At 34.1% G+C, this 27,578-nt stretch overlaps 1 protein-coding gene across 1 annotated transcript; it reads right to left on the bottom strand.

Moving 5' to 3' along the window:
- Positions 1-221: 221 nt before the first annotated feature.
- On the bottom strand, positions 222-23,416 carry LOC128164569 (atrial natriuretic peptide receptor 2-like). Its single transcript, XM_052828484.1, has 18 exons — positions 23,246-23,416; positions 22,105-22,213; positions 12,552-12,705; positions 11,689-12,023; positions 9,768-9,913; positions 9,506-9,578; positions 9,278-9,392; positions 8,354-8,440; positions 5,250-5,515; positions 4,379-4,572; positions 3,691-3,795; positions 3,359-3,478; positions 2,752-2,845; positions 2,043-2,270; positions 1,362-1,511; positions 1,045-1,143; positions 673-761; positions 222-539 (listed from the first exon to the last, which is right to left on the bottom strand). Exons 1-18 carry the CDS (start codon positions 23,333-23,335, stop codon positions 342-344), a joined length of 2,652 nt encoding a protein of 883 aa, XP_052684444.1. The 5' UTR covers positions 23,336-23,416; the 3' UTR covers positions 222-341.
- Between the last annotated feature and the right edge of the window lie 4,162 nt (positions 23,417-27,578).

The raw sequence follows: 27,578 nt of genomic DNA, 5'->3' as shown, positions 1-27,578 counted from the left end.
CCAAACCCAATCTTTTTTCCTAGATTTACATACAAAATATTGAATTAACATGGAGAGTCACTTTTATGGGACCATGTAAAAATTTGAATTGAGAATATTGAAGTTGCTATAAGCGGGTATACCCTCCCCCCCCCGGATTAGGATTTTCAGGATTTTGGAAAGTAACCTCTTCTTTTTGCTTGTCAAGATTTTTTGGTTGAGTCTGCCCCCCCCCCCCCCCCCAACTTTCAAAAACGATGCTACGTGCCTGGTTTTATAAGTGTGCAAAATTTTTATTGCGATTTGTTTCTGGTTTGAAACATTTCATGGAATCTTATGAAAATATCCTGTACTTCCAAACGTTACATGTAATTGTTCATTTCGTTTAACAGACTATCCACAGACACTGCGTTTGATACACTTCCGTTTCGTAAAGAATGTGCGCGCAGATTGCCGGCCTTTTGTGTCGATGTTTCGTTGATGTATTCAATATATACTTTGCTGTCGGCCGGGCTTTCTCTTTCTTTAAGGAGCCAGTAGGTCTGCATCTCTCCTTTACCCTATAATTGAAGCCGTACATATTTCAGTCTCTATACATATAAAGTAAGATAAACTTTTTTTTTCTTTTTCGCACTTCTCATACTGATTTATGTTAATGACAAAGCATTATTACCAAAAAAACTTCATACTCACTTTGACTGAAATCTTATCCCGCGCCTCGAACTGAAATGTCCCCGTTTGTAGCAAGTCGTAAGTATCAGCACTTATGTGAATTTTATAAGCTAGGAAAGGTTAAAAAAAATCCAATTATACTATACAGAAAGTTGGCCCTACAAATTGTAACACTGTGGTCATTATTAAAAAATTCGCTCTAATAGAAAGATACACCATTTCAAAGAAAATGTCATTGTTACTTTGATTGAAATAAATGGTTTGAGAGTTCTGCCTTTGTAATGCCTACAAAATATACTTGTATCTCAGTTATGTCCAAATGGTCCGGGATTGGAAATATCTATCTTATATTCTACTATATTTTTTCATTTTATTCTATTCCATTTTGTATACCTTCCCCATTGGACTCCATCCTTGAGGCAGTGTTGACGGTGTCTCCAAACAAACAGTACCGGGGCATTTTGGACCCGACCACTCCAGCACACACAGGGCCTACATAGTAAACAACATAATTTCTAACCGTGTATTCACTTCGAAATGTTTCACTTTATAATACCTTCATTAAATTACCGGTAAGCGTTTGTCATATACACAATAGGCACAACTCTTTTGCATACAGTTACAACGAAAACAATTGTCTATTTAATGGCACAATTTATATTAACAATTGCTCATGGTTCTCTTCTACGTGCAAGAAGATGAATAGATACCCGAGTGAATGCCGACTCTTATCTTCAGTTTTTGATCCGGAAAATGGGGAATCACAAACGATTTACACTTGTTGACTAGACTGATGGCCATACGGGCGACTTCTATTGCGTGGGTGGGGTAAGCTTCGGGAACACCCGAGGCTACCATGTCTGCAAAATCCCATTCACAAAAATCTTAATATTCCACGTTATGTTATAAATGATCAAATTAAAGATATCAACGTGTTAATTACATTTATGCTAGCCTTTTTTTTTACCCCATCTCAATATATTCTCGACGCACATTTTGCTTAATTACAGTAACTCGATATTTATATATACCTCAAGGTCAAACAATGTTCATTCAAAAGAATGACTAATTTCCAAGATTTCTTCTTTAAAACGGCCCCTTTAGCTTATCAGGATTCAATACACGTTGAAAAAGTGTGCAAGGTATTCTGAGTGACTTTCGAATGGAGAAAAAATGTCAACATTTCCAATTATAAAATCTCCGTAAAAATCTTGTTCCTGTGATTTTTTTCGAGTGAAAAATGATGTGTTATTGAAGTTATCTTGGATATTTATCCCTATTTTCTATTTCAATTGCACTTGGTTCATGGGTATGTGTATTCATTACATAAAAACCGTCCAAATGTGCTGCATAAATTTATTGGGATAGACAATAATAGCAAATTTTCTTACATGCATCCCCAATGGTTTCCACTTTGTAGACATGATACAGTTCAATGACTTCGTCAAAAGTGATATATAGTTTGTTGAGGAGGTTCACAACCTCCATAGCACTACTGTTGGAGCAGAGAGTGGTGAATCCGACGATGTCACTGAAATAGATCGTGACGTCATCGAGGTACCGCGCCTCTACCGGGCGTCCCCGCCTCAGAACGTCTGCTACCTCTTTGGGAAGCATACCTGGACAAATGGAGATATGATAACTGTAAATGTGTCTATAAAATAATCGTTGGTCAATGATGATCTTATTGCCGCCTAATTGTCCTTTTCATCAAAGAAAGTATATATTTAATCCGACTGGAGTTTCAAAAGATAATAACAACCATAAAGACACTGGTAAACTAGAGGTAAGTTATCATTCACATGATAAGCCAGTAGATCATTCAAAGCTATAAAATTGAATCTTTGTGACTGTGAATAACATAATGTTGATTCCATAAAACGGTCAGGAATTACAGGCAATGAAACTTATTTTTGCATTACCTCAACTGCAGTTAGATTACAATAAACGACAATAGAACCCTTCCCAAAATATTGAAGAAACACAAAATACTGAGAAAGTTTTTAACTAGGACAAAGGTCAGTTTGACATTTTTTTAATCATTAAACTCAAATTAAATAAATGAAAACATCAAACACCCGAACCCCGTCGGATACCCACTGTATAGCAATCGATCCGTCCTCTGTTTTTCTATCGTTAAATCATTAGTTCGCTCGGCCACAATCTGTTCCAAGTGTTTCGAGTACTTCTCCATCTGAAATCGAAAACTTATTACATTTATTCGTGAAAATGTTAATGTCGCTTTTAACGCGCCGTCAAATTCTGTAACAGTAATGGAGCACACTCGGATTTATCATTTCCTTTTGTAAAAAAAAAACCAAAGTGCTTGTAAATATGGTAATTCATTTGCCTCTCATTATCGGCGATTGTCAGCATTCTTTATTACTTATTACTGTTTGCCATCTCATTTGGACCGACATTAAAGCTCTTGAAAGGAGAATTGTTTGTTTCTGGGTCATTAGTCCATGTCGGTCGCAAAATCAGTTTTTCTAATGCAATCAATTACTTTTTTGTTCACAAACAGCGATAAGATTATTGAAAGATTAATGGAAAAACGAGGAATATTAAAATGAATTAAAAGAAGCCTACATACTTAGTAATTTTTATCGGTTCATACAGTAGAGAGCTCAGACCTCTCGCTATTGCTTAAAAACCGGTTACAGCTTGATAACTTATTTCATATGGTTAATTAGGTTTGCTTGTTTACCATCGCCATCATCAGGTCGACAGGGTTCTGTTTATTGGGGTTGATTTTATACAGAATCTTTCTGATGTTGCCGAACGTTGGTCTTTCTTGTGATCTGGAGTCCAGACATTCGTCAATCAGCTATAAACAAGAAAATGGAATTAATTTTAAACTTAAAATATAATTGCATTTTGTTACATACAAAGTCTCATTGATACAATGGGACACTATTTCGCAGCTTTTTTTTATTCCAGATATATTTCTAGTTTCGCACGGAGCAAAATGCAATGGATTTTAGTCAATGGTTAGGTTTAGGCATGTAGTATCGGCCAATGAAATTTCTCGTTACATACAGCACAGAGAGCCGTGGGGGAGGGGCAGTTTTCGTCTTCGTTGTCCCTCTTTAGATTCGGTAATGGCGGCTTCCACTGAGGCGGTAAAAAAGCTGGGTCTTCATCCTGTTTACAAACATAACAAAATTAAAGACATATTACAAATAACGAAATAAACGACACTTCATTCGGTCGTGTTTAAATGTACTGATTATATTTAAAACATGACACATCAAAACATGACATGGCGTCTGTTTAATCTTTCCAATCAAAATTACATCCTGATTAATATTTCTATTTGAAATTACATGATATATTAATTGTCACCGAAATTGTTTTCATGAATAATTTGTTAGGCCAATGATTAAAGTACGTTACTTTCTCGTAAGATTATTTAAAGAAACAAAAAGTACAAGTATACGTTGGCGGCAGTTATGGCAAGAAGATGAATCTGCTTTTTTTGCAAAATTATATGAGTCGAAACGAATACAGTAACATATTTCAAATTCGCTTCAATTAAATCAAAATTAGACTTTTAAGAAGGCTCCTCTACAATACGCTATTAATACATCTTATCGTAGAAGTCTAATTTTAGTTAGATTTTCAAGTAAAATAAAATATAGCATCATCAGTTGTAGAGTAGGTCGTGCGACCGAAAACAAAGATATATTTTATTTGGCCTGATATACATAAATGAAGGTATATTCACCCCGTATGGATCGCTTCTGTTAGCTATTTCGACCAAAATAATCCCATAAGAGTAGACATCAGATGACTTTGTGAACACTGGAAACGAACCGCAAACCTCTGGAGCATTGTACACAACTCGTCGTCTGCTTTGAAAATCTGATGTCATTTCCTCTGATTTAAAATCGTTTTTGCGCAGGATTGGAAGTCCGTAATCTACAAAACATATTGTGTATGCTCATTTCTTGGATTCGATTAACTTTTAGTTAATCTTTCATAGTGTTTATAGTGCAAATGTTATGTTCCTTCCAAACACATGACAGATATTGCATTTGATATCCCTATGAACTTTCACTGCTCTAAAAATGCATGTATATCCAATTCTATTAATACATGTAGTATCTTTACTAAAAATTCTGAAAATTATATATCCTTATGCTACTGAAAATTTCTTGATACAAGTAAAATCTATTTCAATTCATTATTAATTTCATATGCAATTATATGTTCATATACCAGTAATTTAAGAGATCAATGTAGCAAGTTTTGCCTGTAATGGAACTTGAGGTCGTTACCACTTCATATGGTATACTAACGCCCTCTTGGTCTAAATGTAATCGTCAGCAATCGATCACTATCAATTAATTTCTAAAACTTAGGAGCATGTTCAGGAACATGCGATCTTCCTCGGGAAATTTCATAAGTGCGAAACGCTAATTATTTCTTGATTAATTATTCACACGCTTGATAGAGTGCACTTGACCGTTCTCTTGCGATTCATCCATCAATTAAATCTCATTAAACTAACCAGGTCTTCACTTTCACGGTTAAATAACTTCCTGGTTCTAATCAGCGCCAATCAGATCGCTCTCACGTCGTCCCCAGTGACGTACCTGTAATTTTCACCGACCATCGATCGTCCACCACGCAATTACTGGAGTTCAGTCGAGCGTGGACGAGTCCATGGCTGTGGAGGTAGTCCATTCCGTTTGCGATGTCAGCGGCAAATGAGAACCGGAAGGACCACGTGAGTGGGATGTCGTCATTCAGGAGGACGTCTGCCAGCGCCCCCTTTGGACAATACTCCATCAGGATACACACATTGGGGGTCTCTGTACACGCTCCCACAAACTGACACAGGTTTGGGTGCCTCAGTTCTCTGCCGATATGGAAGATACATATTTTAATTGCCAATTCACTGAATATTAATTGTTTTTTACCTATCTTTTATTATCATTACCTCAATAACAAGAGGCCCATGGGCCACATCGCTCACCTGAACAACAGTTCCATGTAACATTCTATTTCATAGCATATGTTTTTCTATTTTAAACTTTGAACCCCTTTCTTGGGCCCCAGTATTGGTCCGGGGTTTATGGTTGGCTTTAGCAACTATACAATTTGAGGATCCTTGCATTGTAATCTCACAAACTGTAGCATTGTAGTTCTCAAGAAGAAAATTTTTAAACATTTTCCTTATATATTTCTGTGTTAAACTTTGAACCCCACTTGGGGCCTCAGTATTGGTCTGGGGGTCTTGGGGTCTTGGGGCCAAAGTATTAGTCCGGGGGTCACGATTTTACCAATTTAGAATCTACAATAGCCAATTATGCTTGCATAGTAATCTCACAAACTGTTGCACTGTAGTTCTTGAGAAGGAGATTTTTAAACATGTTTCCTATATATTTCTATGTTAATTTTGAACCCCTTCTTGGGCCCCAATATTAGTCTAGGGGTCACGGCTTCCACAATTTAGAAACTTTACAATTTGAGAATGCTTGCATAGTAATCTCACAAATTGAAGCATTGTAGTTCTCCTTCATAAGATTTTTAAACATGTTCCCTCCTATCTTTCTATGTGAAACATTGAACCCCTTCTCCTGGAGCCCCAGTATTAGATCGTTTTCACTATTTGAGAATCCAAGTAAAGTAATCTCACAAAGTATGACATTGTAGATCTCGAAAAGATTTTTTAAAACATGTTTCCTATATATTTCTATGTTAAACTTTGAACCCCTCTTGATGCCCCAGTATTAGTCCGAGGGTCATGATATTAACACTTTAGAATCTACAATTGCCAAGGATGTATGCATAGTGATATCCCAAACTGTTGCATTGTAGTTCTTGAGAAGAAGATTTTTAAACATTTTTCTTATATATGTTAACTTTGAACCCCGCCTGGGGGCCCAGTTTTTGCCCGGGGGTCACAATTTTAACAAATTAAAATATTCACTATACATACAAGCTTATATATATATATATATTGTAATTTCTGGTGCAGTGGTTCTTGATATGAAGATTTTTAAACAATTTTCCTACATATTTCTATGTTTAAGTTGTAGCCCGAACCGCCTGGGGCCCGGGTCCGGGGTCTTGGTCCGGGGGTCACGATTTTTACAATTTAGAATCTTCACTATATATACAAGCTTTTGTGTAAATATTGGCATTTTTGGGCAGTAGTTTTTGAGAAGGAAATTTTAAAACATTTATCCTATGGATTTTCATGCTAAAATTTGAACCCCGCCTGGGGCCCCAGTTTTGATCCGGGTGTCAGAATTTTTACAATTTAGAATCTTCACTATATATACACGCTTTTGTGTAAATGTTGGCATTTCTGGTGCAGTGGTTCTTGAGAAGATGATTTTTAAACATTTTTCCTACGTATTTCCATGTCAAATTTTGAACCCCGCCTGGGGCCTCAGTTTTGGTCTGGGGGTCACGATTTTTACAATTTAGAATCTTCACTATATATACAAGCTTTTGTGTAAATATTGGCATTTCTGGTGCAGTGGTTCTTGAGAAGATGATTTTTAAACATTTTTCCAATGTATATCCATGTTAAATTTTGAACCCCGCCTGGGGCCTCAGTTTTGGTCCGGGGGTCACGATTTTTACAATTTAGAATCTTCACTATATATACAAGCTTTTTTGTAAATATTGGCATTTCTGGTGCAGTGGTTCTTGAGAAGAAGATTTTTAAAGACATGCACCCTATTTTCACTGTTTCGTAATTATCTCCCCTTTAAAAAGGGTTGTACCCTTTATTTTAACAATTTAGAATTCCCTTTTCATAAGGATGCTTTGTACCAAGTTTGGTTAAATTTGGCCCAAAGGTTTTTGAGAAGAAGTCAAAAATGTGAAAAGTTTACTGACGGACGGACAGACAGACGGACGGACGGACGGACGGACGACGGACAATGGGTGATCAGAAAAGCTCACTTGAACCTTCGGTTCAGGTGAGCTAAAAATGGGAGACTTTTGGTCTTTGGATATTGGTTTAAACAAAGATCATGTTATGGAGCCAGACAGTTGTTTATAGAAAAGTACAATTTCCTTAATAAAAGCGCGAAGGAGCCAACCAGAATAGGGCAAGCTAATGAATAAGTATTGAAAACGAGAAAAAACAACAACAGAGATTTGTAAAAGGTAAGAAAGAGTATACAAGAAGGTTGTGTGTTTGCGACGATCGTTTTGCAAATTTCAATGAAGAAACTTTTAGACTTTTTATCATAATTATTTAACTGAACAAGGATAAACCAATTGGCAGTTAAGAGCCGTTTTAACAAGAGCTTGCATGGACTTTCGGTGCGATGTTATTATCTAATTTGTTGTTATCTAGTTTCCTCCTCAAAACAAGCTGTCAAATATTGACATCCTTCCTTCCAATTCGCTAAGGAGAAGACAGACTGTCATAATTGGAAAGCCCCCCCCCCCCCCAAACTGCTCTGTTGTGTGAAATTGACGCTTTTTCAACTGAAAAAAAGTCAAACAAGTTTCATTGGCCGGGTTTAATATATTCATATCTATAAGTTTACCATGAGTAGACCCTGCCTTCATCAAATCGGAGTAACGTATCTAGTACCCGAAGTCCAAGCTCTCAATTGTAAAACGGTTCTAAGTCACTGTCCGACGTTCACTTTGATATAATGAAAAGATCGATTCTATTATACAGTAAAGTAATTGCAGTGGTAAAATTAATATTTATAAAACACAATACCTAATTTCCTTAACTTCTATCCTAAGAGATTTAGACAGTCCAAAGTTGTATTTATTGATGCGTTTGACAGCAACGATTCGTCCATCTCTAGAAAAATAAAGCAAACATAAACTGAACGTGATAGCTTTTAAAACAATAAAAATATATTTAAAAACATGGGTGGTTAAGATTTATATTCTAATACTTTTTGACATCTTAGTATGGTCAAAATCATATGCATCTTTTTTAACAACTTTACAGTTACAACAGATTTGAATGATATGTTATAGATATTTTACAACGAATTTTCACTACGAGATTTTAAGTACGTGATGTTGGGGGTAGCCCGATATGATATAAAGCAAGTGTGGTTATTTTTCTCCTTAGACAGTCAAAATTCATCAATGAACATCTTCTTGGTAAATTAATAGCAAAAGACTGGCACAGCCTTACAGTGGTTTCCTGGATAGAGTTAAATTTAATTCTTACAATATTTTTTATTTGCAATTGTATTTAACTATTAAAATATTGGAATATTGGAAAAAGCTTACAGTGCAGACACTTTCAATCTTAAAAAGGTTAATCAATTGGCCCTTTATTTTAAGAAGCAATTATCTTCATCTTAATTCAGTAAACATGTCGAAAGCAAAATGTCATTAAAGATCATATCCCTATCATGCACTTTGAATTTAAAGCAATATGTCTTCTGAATAAAACATTCGTAATGCTGAGGTCACCTGTTTGATTTGTTGTAACCTGGATGAGTGTTTGGGATTTGTTCCGTGTTTTACATTAATTTAAGAAACGAAGAAACGAGGCAAACATGTCTGTATGTGGTTCCCATAAATAGAGATACTACCCCCTCCCCCACCAACCCCTCTAACACCCCCCCCCCCCCCCACACACACACACACAAATAGGAACGAAATAAAGGTAGACACTTACAACCGGGCTGTTTGTGAAAAAATCTGCATTCCGTTTTGTGCGATGGAAATGTCGTCATCCCCATATTTCAGGGAAATCCGACTGATGACGCTGTTGAACGCCATGGTGTTATTGTCTGAAAAATTGAGTAGTGGTAAGTGGTACATGCATTCTGCCTCGATCATTGAATGAACGCAATGTGGTTATAAAGATCCCTTTATTCACATGTATGAAATAATTATAACTTACTGATGACCAGCTTGGAATATGGAATAATCCAACTTTCGTCAAATAGCATTCTTCTTTTTTGGTAACGAAGTACCTGATGCGATGAAAAGAACGATAAAACACATATATCATTTTTATGTTGGATTAGACATTCCAAATCCGTCTTATTGACAAGGAGATTAAATCCATAAAAACAGATTTAAACAGTGTTTAATGTATATGTACTAGTGAACAAGTTGTTACCTTTGTGAGATGAACGGAAAATGATTCATTAGAGACTTACGATGATAAACCCTAAGATGACGACAACGAATGCCGTGGAGATTGAGGCGATGATTCCGATCTGTAGACGGGACAGGGGACAGGAGCCACAGTCATAGGGGCAGGTGGAGCACGTCTCCTCTCCATAGCAAGACCCGTCACCACACACTGTGTTAAATTACATTATAGAGATATAAACACTATATATCAATACGCCTGACGTTTGAATTTTGTACAATTTTACGTCATTTTAAAGGTCAAATGACCGTTTTTATCTACAATGAAGAGTAAAATAAATTAAATTATAAGCAATGAATTCGCGGTTATAAAGCATAAACTGCTCCAAATCATTTTATATCGTATAAAATTAATAAATATTGAATTCATTCCTTAATTAAAATAGTGACCATAGTAAAAAAAACACAATTCGTCACTACACAAAGTAAATAGACTATCATACGGAGAACAAACTGGAAAAGCTGTAAAAAGCGTGTATAATTTCTGTACCAAATATAAAGACGCTGTAATTTCTTACTATGTTAAAATCTAAGAAACGGAACTCATTCTCAACGCTTTCAATAAAAAAATGCGTAGATTACGTCATGATTGCGTGGACCCTGAGGTCCACGCAGAAAATATATAAGCGAGGTTAAACCGGATGCTATGGGGAAAATTAAGCCTGTGCATGAGCTAGCCTGGTTCTTGTGCGTAATGGGTAGCTCAGGGAACCAGGCTAGCACACGTTTATCTGAATCGGGATCGGGATTCCGTGCCCAATATGCACACAAAGGCGCTGTAATTGTAAAGTTGTCGGTAAACAGTACAGAAACAAAGTATTCCTTTTAAAGAAATGATTGTCATGTGATATGAACTATCAGTATTATGAAATTGCCGAAACTACAACATGCATCAAATAGCATAATTTGCAATGTTTTCTTGTTTTCCGAATACACATGTAAATTAAATTTACTTTTATATAGTCTGTCCCAAGATATTTATGCTGCATATTTGAACGATTTTTAATAAAAATACACATACCTGTGACTGAAGTGCAATTAAAATCGTGAAAGGGAAAATTCCCAAGATAACTTCATTCACACATTATCATTTTCCCCTCGTAAAAATTCACAGGAACGTTAACAGATTTCCTACGGAGATTTATAATGGGGAATGTTGACATCTTTTCTCCATTCGTAAATACTCGGGACACCTCGCGCAATTTTTCAACGTTATCAATCGGGCGTCTTCATCTCCTTGGCAATGGAAAAACCTCGTAGACTTTTTATTTTTAGCCGTGTACTGATACCCGAAAAGCTAGAGGGGGCGTTTCAAAGGGGAAATCTTGGGATTTTTTCATACTATTGAATGAGCATCGTCTGAACCAAGAGGTATTTATAAATATTGAATAAATTAAGAAAATATGCGGCAAAAATATCTTGGGACAGACTATAGTAAGCGAGGCTAGAGAACTTCCCGATTAATTTATTTTAAGCATTTAAGTATAATTGAATAATTATGTCACTGTATAAAAGTTTAAATCTCAATAAAAATGCATCAAAATATGAAATATTTTAATTTACACAAAGCTGTCACTGCATAGTTAACAAAGTAGTGCGAATCGTAATGTGTTCGTAGAATTCACCGCATGCTTGATACTATACATGCAAGCTTCATTCATAGATAGATCATTATTATTTTAGAAGTATGAACCCTTTAGATTCTGAGATAAAAAGTCAGGGCTATACATACATGTATACGTAATACAACGCACAAATTTAGTGGTTAAAAGCAGAGGGCTAGAGTCGGTGGAATCTCTAATAATCTTAAGGCTTTCACGTTTTCGTTGGAAACACATGCAAATGGTTCACGTATTGTAGACCTTTTTTAAAGGACACAACTTGTTACAATATATTTTTGGTTACAAAGGAACCAAGTATCTTTACCTGATTTCGATAGCACCGTGACCTTTTTTATCAACGCTAGATGCATCCCAGCAATTTTAAAATGCGCTATGACGGAATTCTCCCCCGGAACAAAGAGCCCATGAACGTGACTGGTCCAGTTCCCCTGGGTTGGGGGCCCCACCGAGGCCTGGGAGTGTGTGTAGATGTCGCCACTGGCGGGGATCCACGGCCCACATAGGTTGTTGCTCATCTCGCCCCTGTTGGCCGGACAGCTGTGCATGTTGAAGTGGTGTATACAGCAGTTCTCCTCCAGGGCCGAGGCCTTGTCGGGACACACCGTGGTCTCACACCATCGCTGGGCACCAGCCCCGCTCCTGTCAATGTTTGGAGAAGAAATTTTAAAAAATTGTTATCTTTACTTATGTTTGTATACAAGCATTATTTCAGTCTACAATTGCACGAGAATGCAAAGAATATTAGAGGACATGGGCTCTCAGAAACACAATTTAATGGAAATTAAAAAGCAAAGCAAAATAATGTTTAAGATGCTCTTGATATTTTCATAAGCCTTTTTGCAGCTTGAGTTAAATTTTTAGGAAAAAAAACTAAGCGTGCAGTAAATATGGACGCCGTAATCTGGCGTCGGCATATAAGCTTGTGGGAAATAATAATGATATGTTTGAGTCTCATTCTTTAAATTAATTTTTATTAACAACATACAAAGTTGTTTTTAAATATATCAACCTATTGTAATTCCATGAACTGACGTCAGCAGAAAAAAATCAGTTTTGAAATAGACTTAGGTTTTTAAAGTTTTTTTATGAAACTATAAATGGCATATTTTAACGTTAGATCTATGTTATTCTCGAAATGAAATAATAAAGTAAGACTTGACGACTGACGTTGCCCCAGCAGAGCCGTTAATGCCGATGAAGATGTCCTGCAGGTACCCCCAGGAATAAAACTCTGGGGTCAGGATCAGCTCGGCCGTGGCATTGAACTCAAGGCCATACTTAATTATATCAGGGGGCTCTTTGATCCATTTTATCTGCACACCTGAAAAGACATAGATCTTAAGTATACATTATGTCGACTTATGTTGTTGGTAAAATACTAGTGCATGAAGTTTTGGAATCTATTAAATAAGACAAAAATAACGCTTAAAATTTGGCATGAAGGGAATCAGTTAAACATCATTAGTACTTCCCCCTTCTTTCAAGCTATTATCATTGCTTCAAATTTTGCTGTTTAATGAAAATATTGATTTCAAATGAATAAACTAGTGCTAGAGAACAAACGCATATTTTGCCCCAAATCCCGAATCTGCAATGAAAGTCAATGACATTCAGCCACCGGTGTTTCTAGTAGCGATGTTTTCTTCTATAGACTCATTGCATAACCAATCTAGCCCATTAATGTCATGCTATCTAGTAAGATTTTTTCTCCCTAGAGACTATACCGTGAAGTATTCTTGGAAAAATGATTTCGAATTCAAAGTAATCGAATCGAAATCATCCAGTTAAATAGTTTTAAAAACCCTGATGCTGAATGTATTGCAGCATATAACAAGACATAGCAGAACGTGTTTTCAGTTGACAAGCCGAGACAAAACTTAAGTTATGGTTTACGTGCATTCTCAGATTCTCAGAAAACACACAGAAATACCCTATTTTTAGCCGGGCTCTGCTGAAAGCAGAGTCCTGGCTGTAGGTAGGCAAATCGCCAATGTTACTATAAATATAGCACAACTTCAAAATAACAAAAAACCAAACAGCCTCAAAGTAAAAGCTTCCGCTATACCAAATAGTTACACAAAGAGCCACGTTTCGTCAAAAGTGTTAGCATTTTGTATCTTTCTTTTCTTTAATTTCGAGAGAATTGCCTATCTTTTTTAGTTTTCTTATTAATAACGTGTTTTAAAAACAAGACTTTGCATTTTTGACACTTACAATGCGCATGAATTTCTATGAACTACTTTGCTACGCGCTTAAGAAATGGGGATTGAATATATAACGCTTGTTGCAAAATTCAAGTCAGCAACAGTTGAATTTTTTTCTACTAGACAGACATATTTTTGTTTATAGCCGCTTACAAAATTTGGTCGCTCTCTGACGCTTTGCCAACATTAAAAGTATGAGAGAGAGAGAGAGAGAGAGAGAGAGAGAGAGAGAGAGAGAGAGAGAGAGAGAGAGATTTTCAGTCTTTACTACACAATATGCATAAAGACACACCAAATGAACCCGGCTTTCAGCCCTTTAGTACTTTGATTTATTCTGTTTTGATATATCTCACAATGAAAATGGAAACACAAAAACAATCTAGTTGAACTCCATATCTATGGCTTATTAGGGTCTTCCGTTTCAAACGGAAGACCCTCTTGTTATTCTTCGGTTTCTTTTTATTAGGGTCTTCCGTTTTCAACGGAAGACCCTCTTGTTATTCTTCGGTTTCTTTTTATTATTATTATACTTTTTCTTTTTTTTTCTGACTCCTTCTCGGCTTTATAACTCAAAAAGTTTCCAACCGATTTTAATGAAATTTTCAGAGATAATGTGTAACTATTATCCCTCAAAGATGTTAAAGTTTTCTTTACAACGTCACTTCCGTTTTGACGTAACGTCATTTTTAAAATTTTCAAAAAGTCATTTTGTCCGCGGCGTTTCTCAAAAACGCTTTAAGATAGAGGCTTGAAATTTTTCATGGCTATGATTTGGTCGATTTACCTCTGTAATAAGGCTCGATATAAAAATCTGTCACTTCCGGTCGAAACCGGAAGTAAAACAAATTTTTCGAAAAAATGAATTTTCTGATCAAATCAAAAATGAATATGTGTTTTGTAAAGCTTATTAAGCTGAGTCTAACACTGAAAGCCGTTTTAAAATCGGACGATGCATTACAGAGATATTGGGGTTTAAAAATTGATTTTTCCGGAAATTTTGATTCCGCGTCCTTGGTTTGAAAAATAGCGTAATGTTCAAAGTAATATTAACTCGTACCAAAAATAATTGTTAAGTCGTACTTGGACACATTCGGATTTTTTTGTTAAGTCGTTCTTGAAATCAGAAAGGTTTTTGTTAAGTCGTACTTAAAATCATTCGGATTTTGTTAAGTCGTACCAGGAATAATTCGATTTTTTCATCTTTTTATTTTAGTTACTCTTGTTATTGGTTTAAGAGCTTTGCTTCTTACAGGAACTTCCAGCTTTACTTCCGATATTAACGGAAGACCCACTCGTTGCTTTGCAACGAGCTTTGCTCTAGTTATTATTATTATTCTTTTTCTTTTCTTCTGACTCCTTTTTTGCCTCATAACTCAAAATGTTTTTAACCGATTTTGATGAAATTTTCAGAGATTTTTACAAGTTGGCGTCCCTCAAAAATGTAAAAGTTTTAAAGAGAACGTCACCTCTGTTTTGACGTGACGTCATTTTTAAAAATTTCAAAAAGTCATTTTGTCCCGGACTTTTCTCGAAAACGCTTTAAGATAGAGGCTTGAAATTTTGAATGGTTATGATTTGATCGATTTACCTCTGTAATAAGGCTGGAAATGAAAATCTATCACTTCCGGTCGAAACCGGGAGTAAAACAAATTTTTCAAAAAAATGAATTTTCTGATTTAATCAAAAATGTATATGTGTTTTGTAGAGCTTATTAAGCTGAATCTAACACTGAAAGCCGTTTTAAAATCGGACGATGCATTACAGAGATATCGGGGTTTAAAAATTGATTTTTCCGGAAATTTTGATTCCGCGTCCTTGGTTTAAAAAATAGCGTAATGTTCAAAGTAATATTAACTCGTACCAAAAATAATTGTTAAGTCGTACTTGGACACATTCGGATATTTTTTGTTAAGTCGTTCTTGAAATCAGAAAGGTTTTTGTTAAGTCGTACTTAAAATCATTCGGATTTTGTTAAGTCGTACCAGGAATAATTCGATTTTTTTCATCTTTTTATTTTAGTTACTCTTGTTATTGGTTTAAGAGATGTGCATCTTACAGGAACGTCCAGCTTTACTTCCGACATTAACGGAAGACCCACTCGTTGCTTTGCAACGAGCTTTGCTCTAGTTTTCTATTTTTTTTCCACTAATCTGTGTTAGATTTTCAATCATCAATTTTAAAATTAAAAATACAATCTTGTGCTTTCATTTTATTTCTTTTTCTGAAAATGGAAGTTTAGAAACCCCAAACCACGAAACTGTTGTAAGTACCATGTTCAAGAATTGTGTCAAGCAACCAATTTTAGGGACCATGATTTAAATCTAAATACGTATATGTCACCCTCAGTCATCGTTTTTAGTCCACTTAGTGTTTTTTAAAGGATGTCACCGCCTCATAAATGATTAACAGGTCCGAGTCACCCTTTGAAGTTTAATGACACTGCTTCCGGTCGCTTAGTTAAACGATGCAAGTCTCGCACGCCGCCTGTGTCTGGCATGACGTTTGCTGGGTGTGCAAGTGTTGTTACATAATATTATCACCCCCAGAACTGGCAATCGGTTGGATGCAAGGTTGAATTTACGATATCGTAGAATGAGTTTGGGTTTGTTTTTTTTTTATTATTATAAAAGTTTGCCTTGCACCAGCTTGTAACTTTTACCTAGTTTTCACAATTCATCATTGTGTCCAATAACTAGTATAGCATTGAGTCATGATTTTTTTTAAGGATACAGTCTTATGACTGCATGACGCAGTCTGTACATACAAATTGAGTAACGCGCGTTAGTGCGTTATGAAAATTTGTATGCACACATCACTACAGTAATGAGACTGTATCCTTGAAAAAAAACCTTGATTTAATGCTTATATTTACATTTTTTTAATTCTTGATTTGTCTGCAAATGTGATTTATACCTTAAAATTCCTAACTTATCCTAAGGGTAAGTTCATATTAATGAAAGAGCCACTGTAACAGTCACAAGCGTGAACTTTGATTTTCGCTTGTGAGGTTGCAGTTTACAGCATTCTACATGTACGTTTGTGACGTCATGATAAAACTCGTCATTTTATTCATCGAGTACCCTGTGTGAATACAGTGTTAGAACTGCTGTAGCTTTCAACACACTTTACACGACAAAAATATGTAAAATGTAAATATAAGTAAATTAATATTTGTCAAAAATATAAGGATTTAAATACCAATGGTGCACTACCAAGGTATATTCACTTTATATGTCATCGACAAATGCCAAAAAGGCATAAACATGTGTCAAATATGGCGGTAAGTAAAAAACAAAGCTGTGACCATAAAAGTACACGATTGGTCGTTGTCATCCGTACATCGTAAGGCAGTATCGTACAATTCATGTCGACATTTTTTAATCTGAATATATTTCTAATATTCATAAGCTATGCATAATTTCAAAGAAAATGCTTTATTTAAGGGATAAGAAATCACTCTTTGAGTACTACGATGTGGTCAAATTTGGTCGCAGGTGAGCTGAAGGACTTTATGATAGATTCAATCACGCCCAACCGTTTTTGATCATCTCATAATATTTACAGAATGATTCCTTTTTACTTAGATTTTATTATTTTCAGCAATTGTACAATTAAATATCAAACTAGACATTGATGAAATGTATTGGAATATACACTACATTGACTACAAAATCGATTCGTAGTATTACCAGAGACAAAGAAACAGCATGGAAAATGTAAATATTGTATTTTATGTGAAACAAAATTATTATTACACTTCACCGTTATCAGAATGGGGACAGTCTATTTTCTAATAGTTTTTGTTTTCTCTTTTAGTTTCTGTGCTAGTTAAAATAGGCAAAGATCACCACAAAACAAAATGTCTACACAGTATGGCGTCCATACATTCAATTTGCAATTGCTTACGAAACAGAATGCTCACAACAATTGGTAGTTTATTGGAATGAAAAACCGCAATTATCGATTATCTCAACTGACTTATCACGAAGGAAGTTGGGTTGGAGATACCTGTATTATATGAGTTCTCTCTAAACATATATATATATACCTATTTGAAAAGTCCATTGTGTAATGATTGTAGAAACTACTGATTAACTGTGGAAGGCTCTGAATGAGTATTTTCAAATGCTCTTGTAAAAAAAGAAAGAATTTTAAGATTAATTTTGATAATTTAACTTTGAGTTTATTTTTTTTATCACACAGAGACCATTTTATAAACGTGTATTAACGACGTTATTTAATCACCAATAGGGATAAGATATGCAAAGGAACATTATTTTTATTGTTTTTTTAAACCGACCCCTTTTTAACAAAAAAAAAACAGCGAACATTTATATGGCCACGCTTAATGTTATATAGTATTTAAGTACAAAGCTTAGTGTAGTATATAAGTACAAAGCTTAGTGTGATATATAAGTACAAAGCTTAGTGTAATATTTAGTGTAATATTTAAGTACAATTGAAAACTTAACTTTCCCCGTTGCCAGCCAGGTTGAATTCAATTCATCGTTTGGACCGGTGTTACCTTATGCTATCTGTATTTAAATCTGGAGATCTGAAAGCTTTGATATTCTAGAATTTCATCAATAAACATCTTTTAAAGATATATATTTCTACTCTGCATATTTCGTATGAGCTAAAGTGATATGTGACGTTTTACATTGCAGAGAGTTTCAAATTCTTTGAAACATTAAACTTCAATGTAACAATTATCTAATTGCTTTAAACTGACTAAAACAAAAACATGAATAATAGATATTTTGAAATAACTTATTACTTATTGAAAGCAGCGTGCATCTACGCATCAACTTTGTGCAAAGTGGTTTTAACTTACGTGAAAAATCTTACATTTGTAATGATCAGTTATAAACTGGAATAGCGACACTCCCATCAATGAGGTATGCGTGCATTGAGAGTATCCAAAATGTTACGTATGAATCATATAACTACTTTTTTTTTTTTTTAAATTTCGAATAGTAAATTAGCGTATCGTTACTATAATTTAAAAATTTAGCTTATTTCAAACTTTCAAAACAGGACATTATACTGGTATCGAAGTCAACCTTTTATACATATGTCTTGTTCTCATTTTTCTGTTATTATATGTATATAAACAATTTACTTACTTATAAATCTGAAAAAATTTAAGTCCAGATTTTTTTTTAAAATTTCCGATATGAAGGATAAACCCAATGTTATTCAAAATGTTAAGAAAGCTTTACATATATAATGTATGTTTTAAATCTATCCAACATTATTTCCATTCGTACCGTTTTTGTTCTCTCTCATGCATTACACTTATTTAACACTGTGCCGAATCATAATGCCAGTGCCAAGATGATATTTGTGCACCTGCTTAAAATGCAGTTTCTGGCAATTTCAAACCAAGTCCAACTGATAGACATTGTTTAGAGAGTGTATTATAATATCCATTTTTGTTTTTAGTATGTTACACCTGACAGGTGGTATATCTACCTTTAAGAATTAATATCCCATAGGAAAATAATAATTTCCATATGAAAAATCATTCTCCTACAGGAAATAGTGACAATCGTACAAGTTTGTCTAAAAATCCTGTAAGAAAGGTTTTTCCTGTAGGAATTTGATTCACACAGGTAGTTTGCCTGTAGGAAATTCAGATTTCCTATCGGATTTTAACAAATCCTTTCGGACATTAAATTTTTTATAGGATGTTCTTGTATTCCAGTAGGAAATTGCAAATTTTCTAAAGGAATATTGTTTTTTCAATGGGGAAAATTATTTTCCTGTAGAATTTATTTTTGAAAGGTAAATATCTTACCTTACAGAAAAGATACAATGATGGTGATTATTAACGTTTTAAGCAATATCTGTCTTATGGTATATTTGAATTTTTCTATCATGCAGCTTAGACGGGTGCAAAAATGTCACCTTGGCACTTATTACATAAATATCTGACACAGTGTTCTTTGTTCTTAACAAAGTTGTTGTAAACCTGCAGGTATGTTCACGAAACTTTCCTAAGATATGACCTAAGTGTGTTCCTAAGATATGACTTAGGGAAAAAGTTAGGAACATCCTAAGATCAACTTAGGACACGTCTTAAGATGTAGCTCGACGGTAACTTAGGAACATCTTAAGTTAGGATATCCTAACCTTCTACAACCATTCTTATTTTTCATATTCATTCATACAGATCGCCTTTGAGAGACTTTTATGGTGATAAATTATTAAACAGTTTGCCAGAGAAAAGTGTACGTGTCGGTAGTTTACAAAATATGCCTAAAACTAGTAATTTAATTGTATACATTTTTAAAAATTTATAAATACTTAAATACATATCAGTGTTCAATAACAATTTAGTTTAAAAAAACACCCCACCCAAAAGAAAAAAACAAAAAGAAAAAAAAGGACCCCCCCCCCCCCCAAAAGTCTAAATGACTGGGTTTTTTTTATAGAAAATATGTATCAGGACAGAATTAGCTTACAAAGCAAATAATTATTTAAACAACACGTGTTCATTCTTTGAGTGTAAATTAACATTCAACTTGTCATTCAAGTACAGGTAATACACAAACCCGCGCTTGTCTTAGAATTTAAAGTTACATGTAGAATAAACACACGTACAAACACGACCATTTTCCATTTAATCTGCAAAATATAGAATACACGAACATATTAAGTAAGAAATAAGTCATAATGTATCTCGGAAATATATAAATACAGTTTATTCAACATTACGAGAATTTTTCAAGGTTATTTTTTTTCAGAATGAAGTGATAAAGATTAGCCGATGTAAATTTACTTTTTAGCCAATAATATTTGAAAAATTTACACAAGAATCAAAACAAAAGATGTATCTCACGTAGTGTACATTGTAGACATTAAAAATAAGTGAATAATTTCCATTCGCCAAACAGAGACAGTATTTGCGTTAAAAAAAATTGCTTAAAGGCAGGCATGTAGCAACCGGAAATGCTGGAACTGTAGAAAATATTGCTTTATTTTACCGGTCTTAAGAAAAATATTCACAACAGTCCCAATATTCCCAAAAATGTGATTTTACATCCTTAGGATGGTCTTAGGACAAGGTAAATGATGTCCTAAAGTTAGGACAAAGTTATGGCGGTTCCTAAATTTAGGAGAGCTTCGAGAAACAGACTTAAGACTAAGACGTATCCTAAGATGTAGTTAGGACACACCAGTCCTAAGATAGCTTCGTGAACATGCCTGCTGGCCGCAATTCGTAAGAGTGTGTTCTCTAATGTTTACAGTTATTCAACAAGTCTACGGTTCTGATGCTGGGAGATCGACATTGGTTATCACTTTACAAGCTACATTAGCCCTTCAACTTTTTTGGACATATTTAAAGAATCTAACACATGCATAATGGTTGATGCTTTGTGATAAAATCTCAATCAGTCAAATCAGCCATTTTCGCTAACAACATAAATTGGCAAATGTTTTGCAAACAATCGACTGATGCTAACCATACTGTTCTGTTTGATATTGATGAACAAGTCTTTTTAAAAATTGATTTGAGGACAGTCATTACTTTGTAACGGCTTAATGGGGTATTTAAGCCCGAGTCAGTACTTGTTCTAGATCTATTACTCCGCGTAAACGTTCATTTGTGGATAAAATATCGCTTCAACTGAATGAAAGCCCAATCTGTCTTTGTCTTTTAGGAATTCTTGGATTAAACTAATGTTTACAAGCTAGCGTTCTCCTTATCAACCCGACATATTAAGCGAGACGTCTTCAATCCTTGATACATTTTAGGGGAAAAACACTATTAAATACAATGTATAACAAAAAGGAAGACCGTTTTCCTAATCAATTACTTAAATAAAATATTGAATGGGTTACCAAAGATACATGCGTATGCTTTTAATCTTTTTATTTTTGGGGGTTAGGTGGGAGATTTACGCTTAAACTACAATGATTTTAATTTCAAAAGAAAAAAAAAATCCAGAAAGCATCAAGAACTTAGAAATGACGATGACACAAATGGCTCTATAAGGTAAAATAAATGTTATTTTATACAAAGCTACGAAATTCCTAAGTATGAACACAATGCGTTCATTAAATTTTTGTTTGATCTTAAATCTAAAAACAGCAAGTCCGGCTTAACGGAACGATCTTAGTGTATTTTCTGCGTTTTTTAAAAATCATTGGGTCCTTTCTTTGTATGTAATATGCAAAAATACCAATTAAATGAAGATTTGAAGCAAACATACATAAATAAACTCGTCTCTATATTCAATATTGAATTACTCATATTCGAAAAATAAAGAGCAAGGGCATATGCCTATCGGTGTGGTATTTAGATAAACTTTCAATATCAGAGAATGGTAATGGTTGAAGCACAATATTCTTAATTTTGTACATCTAGAATGCTTTATCAAACACATCAAAAGGTGTTTTGTTGACTTTGAACAACTATAACTTCTCTCATTAGAAACATTCAAAAATAAGCTTAAATCGGGTGGATAACAAAAAGTAACGAACACTTATTTTTAGATGGCAGTTCTGACCTTTACAAGGGTTGAATGGCGTTGGGTTCGAGGCGTCTGCGTTTTTTGGCCAGCAGTGATACTCTGTGTTCATAAAAAGATGCCAGGCTTCAACTCTGAAAATGATATGCTGAAAACAAGAAAATGCGTTTCATTAGAAAAAAAATAGACGTTTGTATAACGTTGTTTTGGTTTTGAAATAAATTGGGCTTAATCGATCCCCGCTCTGGTCCAAATGTATGGTCGTAGTAAAGTTTCCGGTGTAATTTGCCGAATAACTGGATAGAAGGTTGCCGGCTGGAAACAATGAAAGAAAACACAGGACTGGCGAATGATTCATGCAGCACTGATATTTCAAGCAGAGATAAACAAAATATTCACGCGATTGTTTTAAAATCGAATGTGCAAAAAAAATAAATTGGCATACTGAGATTCTGAATCCTATTATTTTGGTTTCTTTTTTAATTAAGCATCCAGCAATTTAAAACACAATTATTCGACTTATATAGAGAGATTTTCACTGTTGCCGAGCTATATGCTTCGAATAGTGTATTAAAATCGGTACCACGGACTTTGCTTACTAGGTATATCAAACCAGCTACAAGATTTTCTACTACAGGGAAACTGAGGTAGATTTGATGAAGTTCAACATAAGACAAGTGAAACATCATCATTCCCTAATCAATGTACACGGTTTGCCGTTAAGCTGACATAGTTGTTTTATTAAGAATATTAAGAAATTTTTCATAGAGGCTTACCAAGTAAACTACCATCATGTATTGAACTTTTTAAAATCTTTAAACGAACAAATACGTGTTCAAATAAAAAACAAGTTGAAAAACCGTTTTTTTGTAAAACATTATCTTCTAGCCATAAATATTTTTATATCAAAATTATATAGATTTTGGATGTACGATATCGTAAATTATTTATCGAGAGGTTAAAACTCTTCCAGGTATGGACACTTATACATGATGGTAGCTTAAAGAGAACAAAAATGTAATAAAAACCACTTGCATTTTAATTTGAGGAATCTTTTATTTAAAGCATGTTAAAATTATATGGGAAAGATTTTTTTTAGATTTATATTTATTATATTATATATATATATATATAGTGTCTCTACAAAATATCAAAAAGCGAGCAAAAATAAGCGTCTTACCAGAATAACGAACAGAATGGGAAAGAAATGAGCACAATTCCGGGAAATAAAAATATCCTCTCCGCCAGACATTGTATTAAGTGGTGACATAGATCATTGTCTATTAACTGTGTAACGCACCCCTCCGTAGACCAGTGTTTTATCGCTCAATCGATCTGTCCCCATCACTAGCATCGGGCCCCAGTAACGGCGCTTGACTGTGGCGGTCAGGACTTCGTGGAATTTAATCTCTCTTAACCATATTTCCTGATTATTTAATGGAAAATTTATGCATTATTAAACATAGGTTTATGACATGCATCAAACGAATAATTGAAATCCGTCTGCTTAAACCATTAATTTTTCTTTGATTTGTTTCGATGTAATTTTATTTATTGGAAAAACGGGTTTTTAATTAATACAATAAAACTGAGACTTTCTGTGTACATATGGGTAGGATGAGTAATTGACTATGAAATTATATTTAATAAGTTATTATCATTTTTCATGCTTGAATGTTTCATTAACAGATCTCAAAACACAGACATGCACTGGCAATTATACAAATTTTCTCACCAATTTTCCTTAAAGGACCTCACAAAGCATACTAAAATTCCATTTAAAGAGATGATTCACACGTTGGGATTTTGCTTACGTTAATGCATCCTTGTTATATAAAAGCAAGCAACAAAACATTGCCCTTTTTACTAACATGTATGTCTTTCATGTTTAAAATTGTCGAAGAAGACAATTTAAAATTAAATCTAAGTAATATATATTATTTCAGGAAACAGTGGTTTATAGCTTTATATACCAACATATTACAGTCTCCAATCCAATACGTACACTGCTGGGTTGCTTTCTCAAAAGATATGATGAAATTGATGTATCAAAACACTTTCTGTGAATCTCCTGGCACTTTCAAACAGTGTATACCAAATCAGAAATGTAAATTTAGGTAACGTATAAAGCCACACTTTGACTTAGTTTCTTTCATTGTGTGCGCTTTCTCAGACGTTTACTTCTTTTATGATATAATCTGGTCCCAGCAGCTGTAGTGGTCACCTTGTAAATAGACAGAATTAACGAGACGTTGAACCGATTGATCAACAAATGTACTGTTACACAGTTCTGTCCTCGCATAAACAGTTAAACTTACACAATATAAATAATTGATTACTATAGGTCTTTGATTCTAGCAATTACAAATTGGATGCTGTCGCATGCCTTTGTTATAATCTTTCTCAAAAATAACTTATGCAATGACAATCGACTGAGTAAAAAATCTTCCTACTTTTTTTTCACAAAGGACAGGAAGACAGAAAGCCTTCAATTCATGCAATTATATGAGATAAAAGAGTAACAACTCCTGATAATTTTCTATGACAAACAATCGGCGCATATACAGGTTGACATTTGTAAACAGGACTGTAAAGCAAAATATGAAAACTACCAGTCAGGCTCTAAACACACAATCTCAATATCATTAACTTCATAATTGATTCTTGTTTTCTTTGCAAGAATTCTAAAACTTCAATTTACATATAAAGGAATTTAATTTCATAATCATAGTCAAGAAAAAATTCCATAAACAAAAAGCTTGGGTTACGCTACAATCTACGAATAAAGAGCTGATAGCGATAGATACAATGCATCCTGTTTGGATCTCAGATGGAAAATTCAAATAACCGAGAGAACATTTTTCCATACAAGCAAATAATATTTTTTTTTATTAATCTTTAGCATGATCAAAGTTTCCCTTGAGACTGAGGTAAGATGAAACTTTCAAAATTCAAGAAACCTTTTGCATTACTATTTATCACACATATCTAAAGCAATTAGGAAAACATCGCAACAGAAATTGATTAACTAATCCACGAAGTGTATATGAAACGTTTTGCCCGATTCATATCTTCCTGCACATGGATTCCTTGGGATTAAGTCTCTAGTGAATGCAATACGGGAAAAGATCCGTAATTCAATTAATTCCAACAAACGTGTGGCATTTAAGTCCATAAAATTACTTCGATGACACTAAAACCTTTGGCTTCAGGTCTTTTTTTATTCTCTGAATGACAAAAAGTTTGGATTTTTTTATTTGTTACAAAGATCTTTCAATTCTTATAAAGGACGCTAATGCCCTATGCTTCTGTTGAAAAAAATCTACCGATTTTATATCAGAATATAATGAAAGAAAATACAACATAATGCAGATACAAGCAGAAAGAAATACGATGCAACAACATTCCAACAGAAAAACTAAAAATAGACTCTTAGTACGCGTGGAATTGGAAATATAAAAGAATTCTGAGAAAGTATGAGAAAAAGCTAAATTCGAAACAGCAGACAACATATTTGTGTTGAATGGAAAAGGTAAAGAAAAAAAAGGATGATGAAAGATTCATAAAAGTTGATAGAAGACAGGAAACAGTTAAAACTCCTTCTTACATAAATAAACCAAATCAGATCAAAGAAACGAAGTATTAAAATGACAGGTAATATATAGAAGATATAATAGCCGAAAGCAGTAAAACAGTCCAAGCTGTGTGTGAGAATACAAAAGTAATCTAAATATAGACGTTTTAATGCTATGTCAAAATTTGAAAGTCAAATATCAAGTTATAAGCAAGATACAAAGTCCATAATTCTTTGTTTTGTAAACAAAGCTCGAATATTGTCATTTTTAGACGGGGTCACGTGACCCCGTCTTTTAAATTAATGTCAGCTGAAGTCTCAAACCGGAAGGCACGCGTAGAACACATGAATTGAGTCTACGCGTAAGAAAATAGTGCAGAAAGTTTTCATGCACATCAGTAAATATATATCATAAAAACACGCATTTAATCTTTTTAAGTCCTCTGTATATAAACTAAATTCTATTTAGAAATTAAACAAATAGTTTTATTGATCAAAATATTCCTGCTCGGGTTCAAATGTGGAATGAGGTACGTAACTGAATGCACAAACCGTTGATGATTCAGTTAGTGTTCGAGCTCATTAATCAATAGAAGAGGTTGATGGTTGAATCGAATATGATGTTCCTAAATGCAATGTACCATTTTTGAAAAGATGTGAATCTTATTTTTACAATCTTTCACCTGAATACTACCGAACTTCATGCGCAGGCCGAAGTTAAAATTAGCACGGATTATACACAGATGTCTTACATATTAAATAGGTGTTTAAATAGCTTCCAGTCTACCTGCGGTATGACTGCTGTTCGTCTCTAAAGGAATTTTATACATAGAAAATAATAACAAGTATGAATTTGCTTTCTCGTTCATTAGCTCATTAATTAATTAAACTGAATTAAAAATTTTAACAATGCATTGTAAGCAAAATCTATATAGATTATACATTTTGGGTGACCAATACATCAAATAATATATACAATCTTATCGATTGAAAAACCAAGTTAAATGTTAATGTTCATGTTGTCCGGCTTAGTTGGAATCAGGCTTGGAGTGAATTACATTGTAAAGTAATGCATCGCATTATCATTTCTTCATAAATTAGGGCATTAAATTACCATTACTTATTTTTCTTGAAGTAATGCATTACATTACAATTACATGAGTAAAGTAATGCATTGCCATTATCATTACTTTGTGAAAAGTCGATAAGTTTTTAAAAAAGTAATTTAAATGCTAAATAAAAACATGCTTAAACAAAGATACAGGTACGTGTTCACTATCAGGTCAAATTTAATGACTTATACAAGATTGTTGCTGCACTTATAGTTCTCAAACTAAGGTTGGTCCCGTAACATTTACACGCTAATGCTGGAGTTGCCAATCTCTGTTATTTATGTCTCTGATTTTCGGAGTATGATTTTTAATGAACGGAACGGTTGTATCGTACTTCGTGTCGGTGATGCACGAGTTTACACAAAAAAGCAGTAAGTGGCGAACGGATTTATTTTTACCTATTAATTTTGCATGAATCGCTGAGAGAAAATCGTGTCAGATAAGTCGGTCTAAAAAATCAAAATGGCGACTTTAACAAACCTTTTTATTGTTAGAGTACTTGGAATCTTATTGTAAAAAGAAATATTTCTAACGTCAGGGGCCTGTGTATGTTATCGGTATACAAATATTAACTTTGTTTATTGATTCAGCAGTTTGAGAGTTTTCGGGGTTTTCATAAACCTTGTATAACGGATACCGTCCGACTTGTGGATTTTCTCTTGGATCACAAAGTTGAATAAATCCAATGATTTAAATTATCTACCTTGATATAGTAGTTTTGATTTTCCCGGTTAGTACATGTAGTAATTTTAAAAATGTTTCCTTGGGGTCTTATTTTACATAAAATACCGTTGTGTCAATTTTCTACAATTATGAAGGCTGAGATT

The sequence above is a fragment of the Crassostrea angulata genome, chromosome 10, assembly GCF_025612915.1.
Source record: "Crassostrea angulata isolate pt1a10 chromosome 10, ASM2561291v2, whole genome shotgun sequence".
NCBI classification, from domain to species: domain Eukaryota; kingdom Metazoa; phylum Mollusca; class Bivalvia; order Ostreida; family Ostreidae; genus Magallana; species Magallana angulata.
The sequence above is the reverse complement of the archived record's forward strand: the minus strand, read 5'-3'. Positions and strand labels throughout refer to the sequence as shown.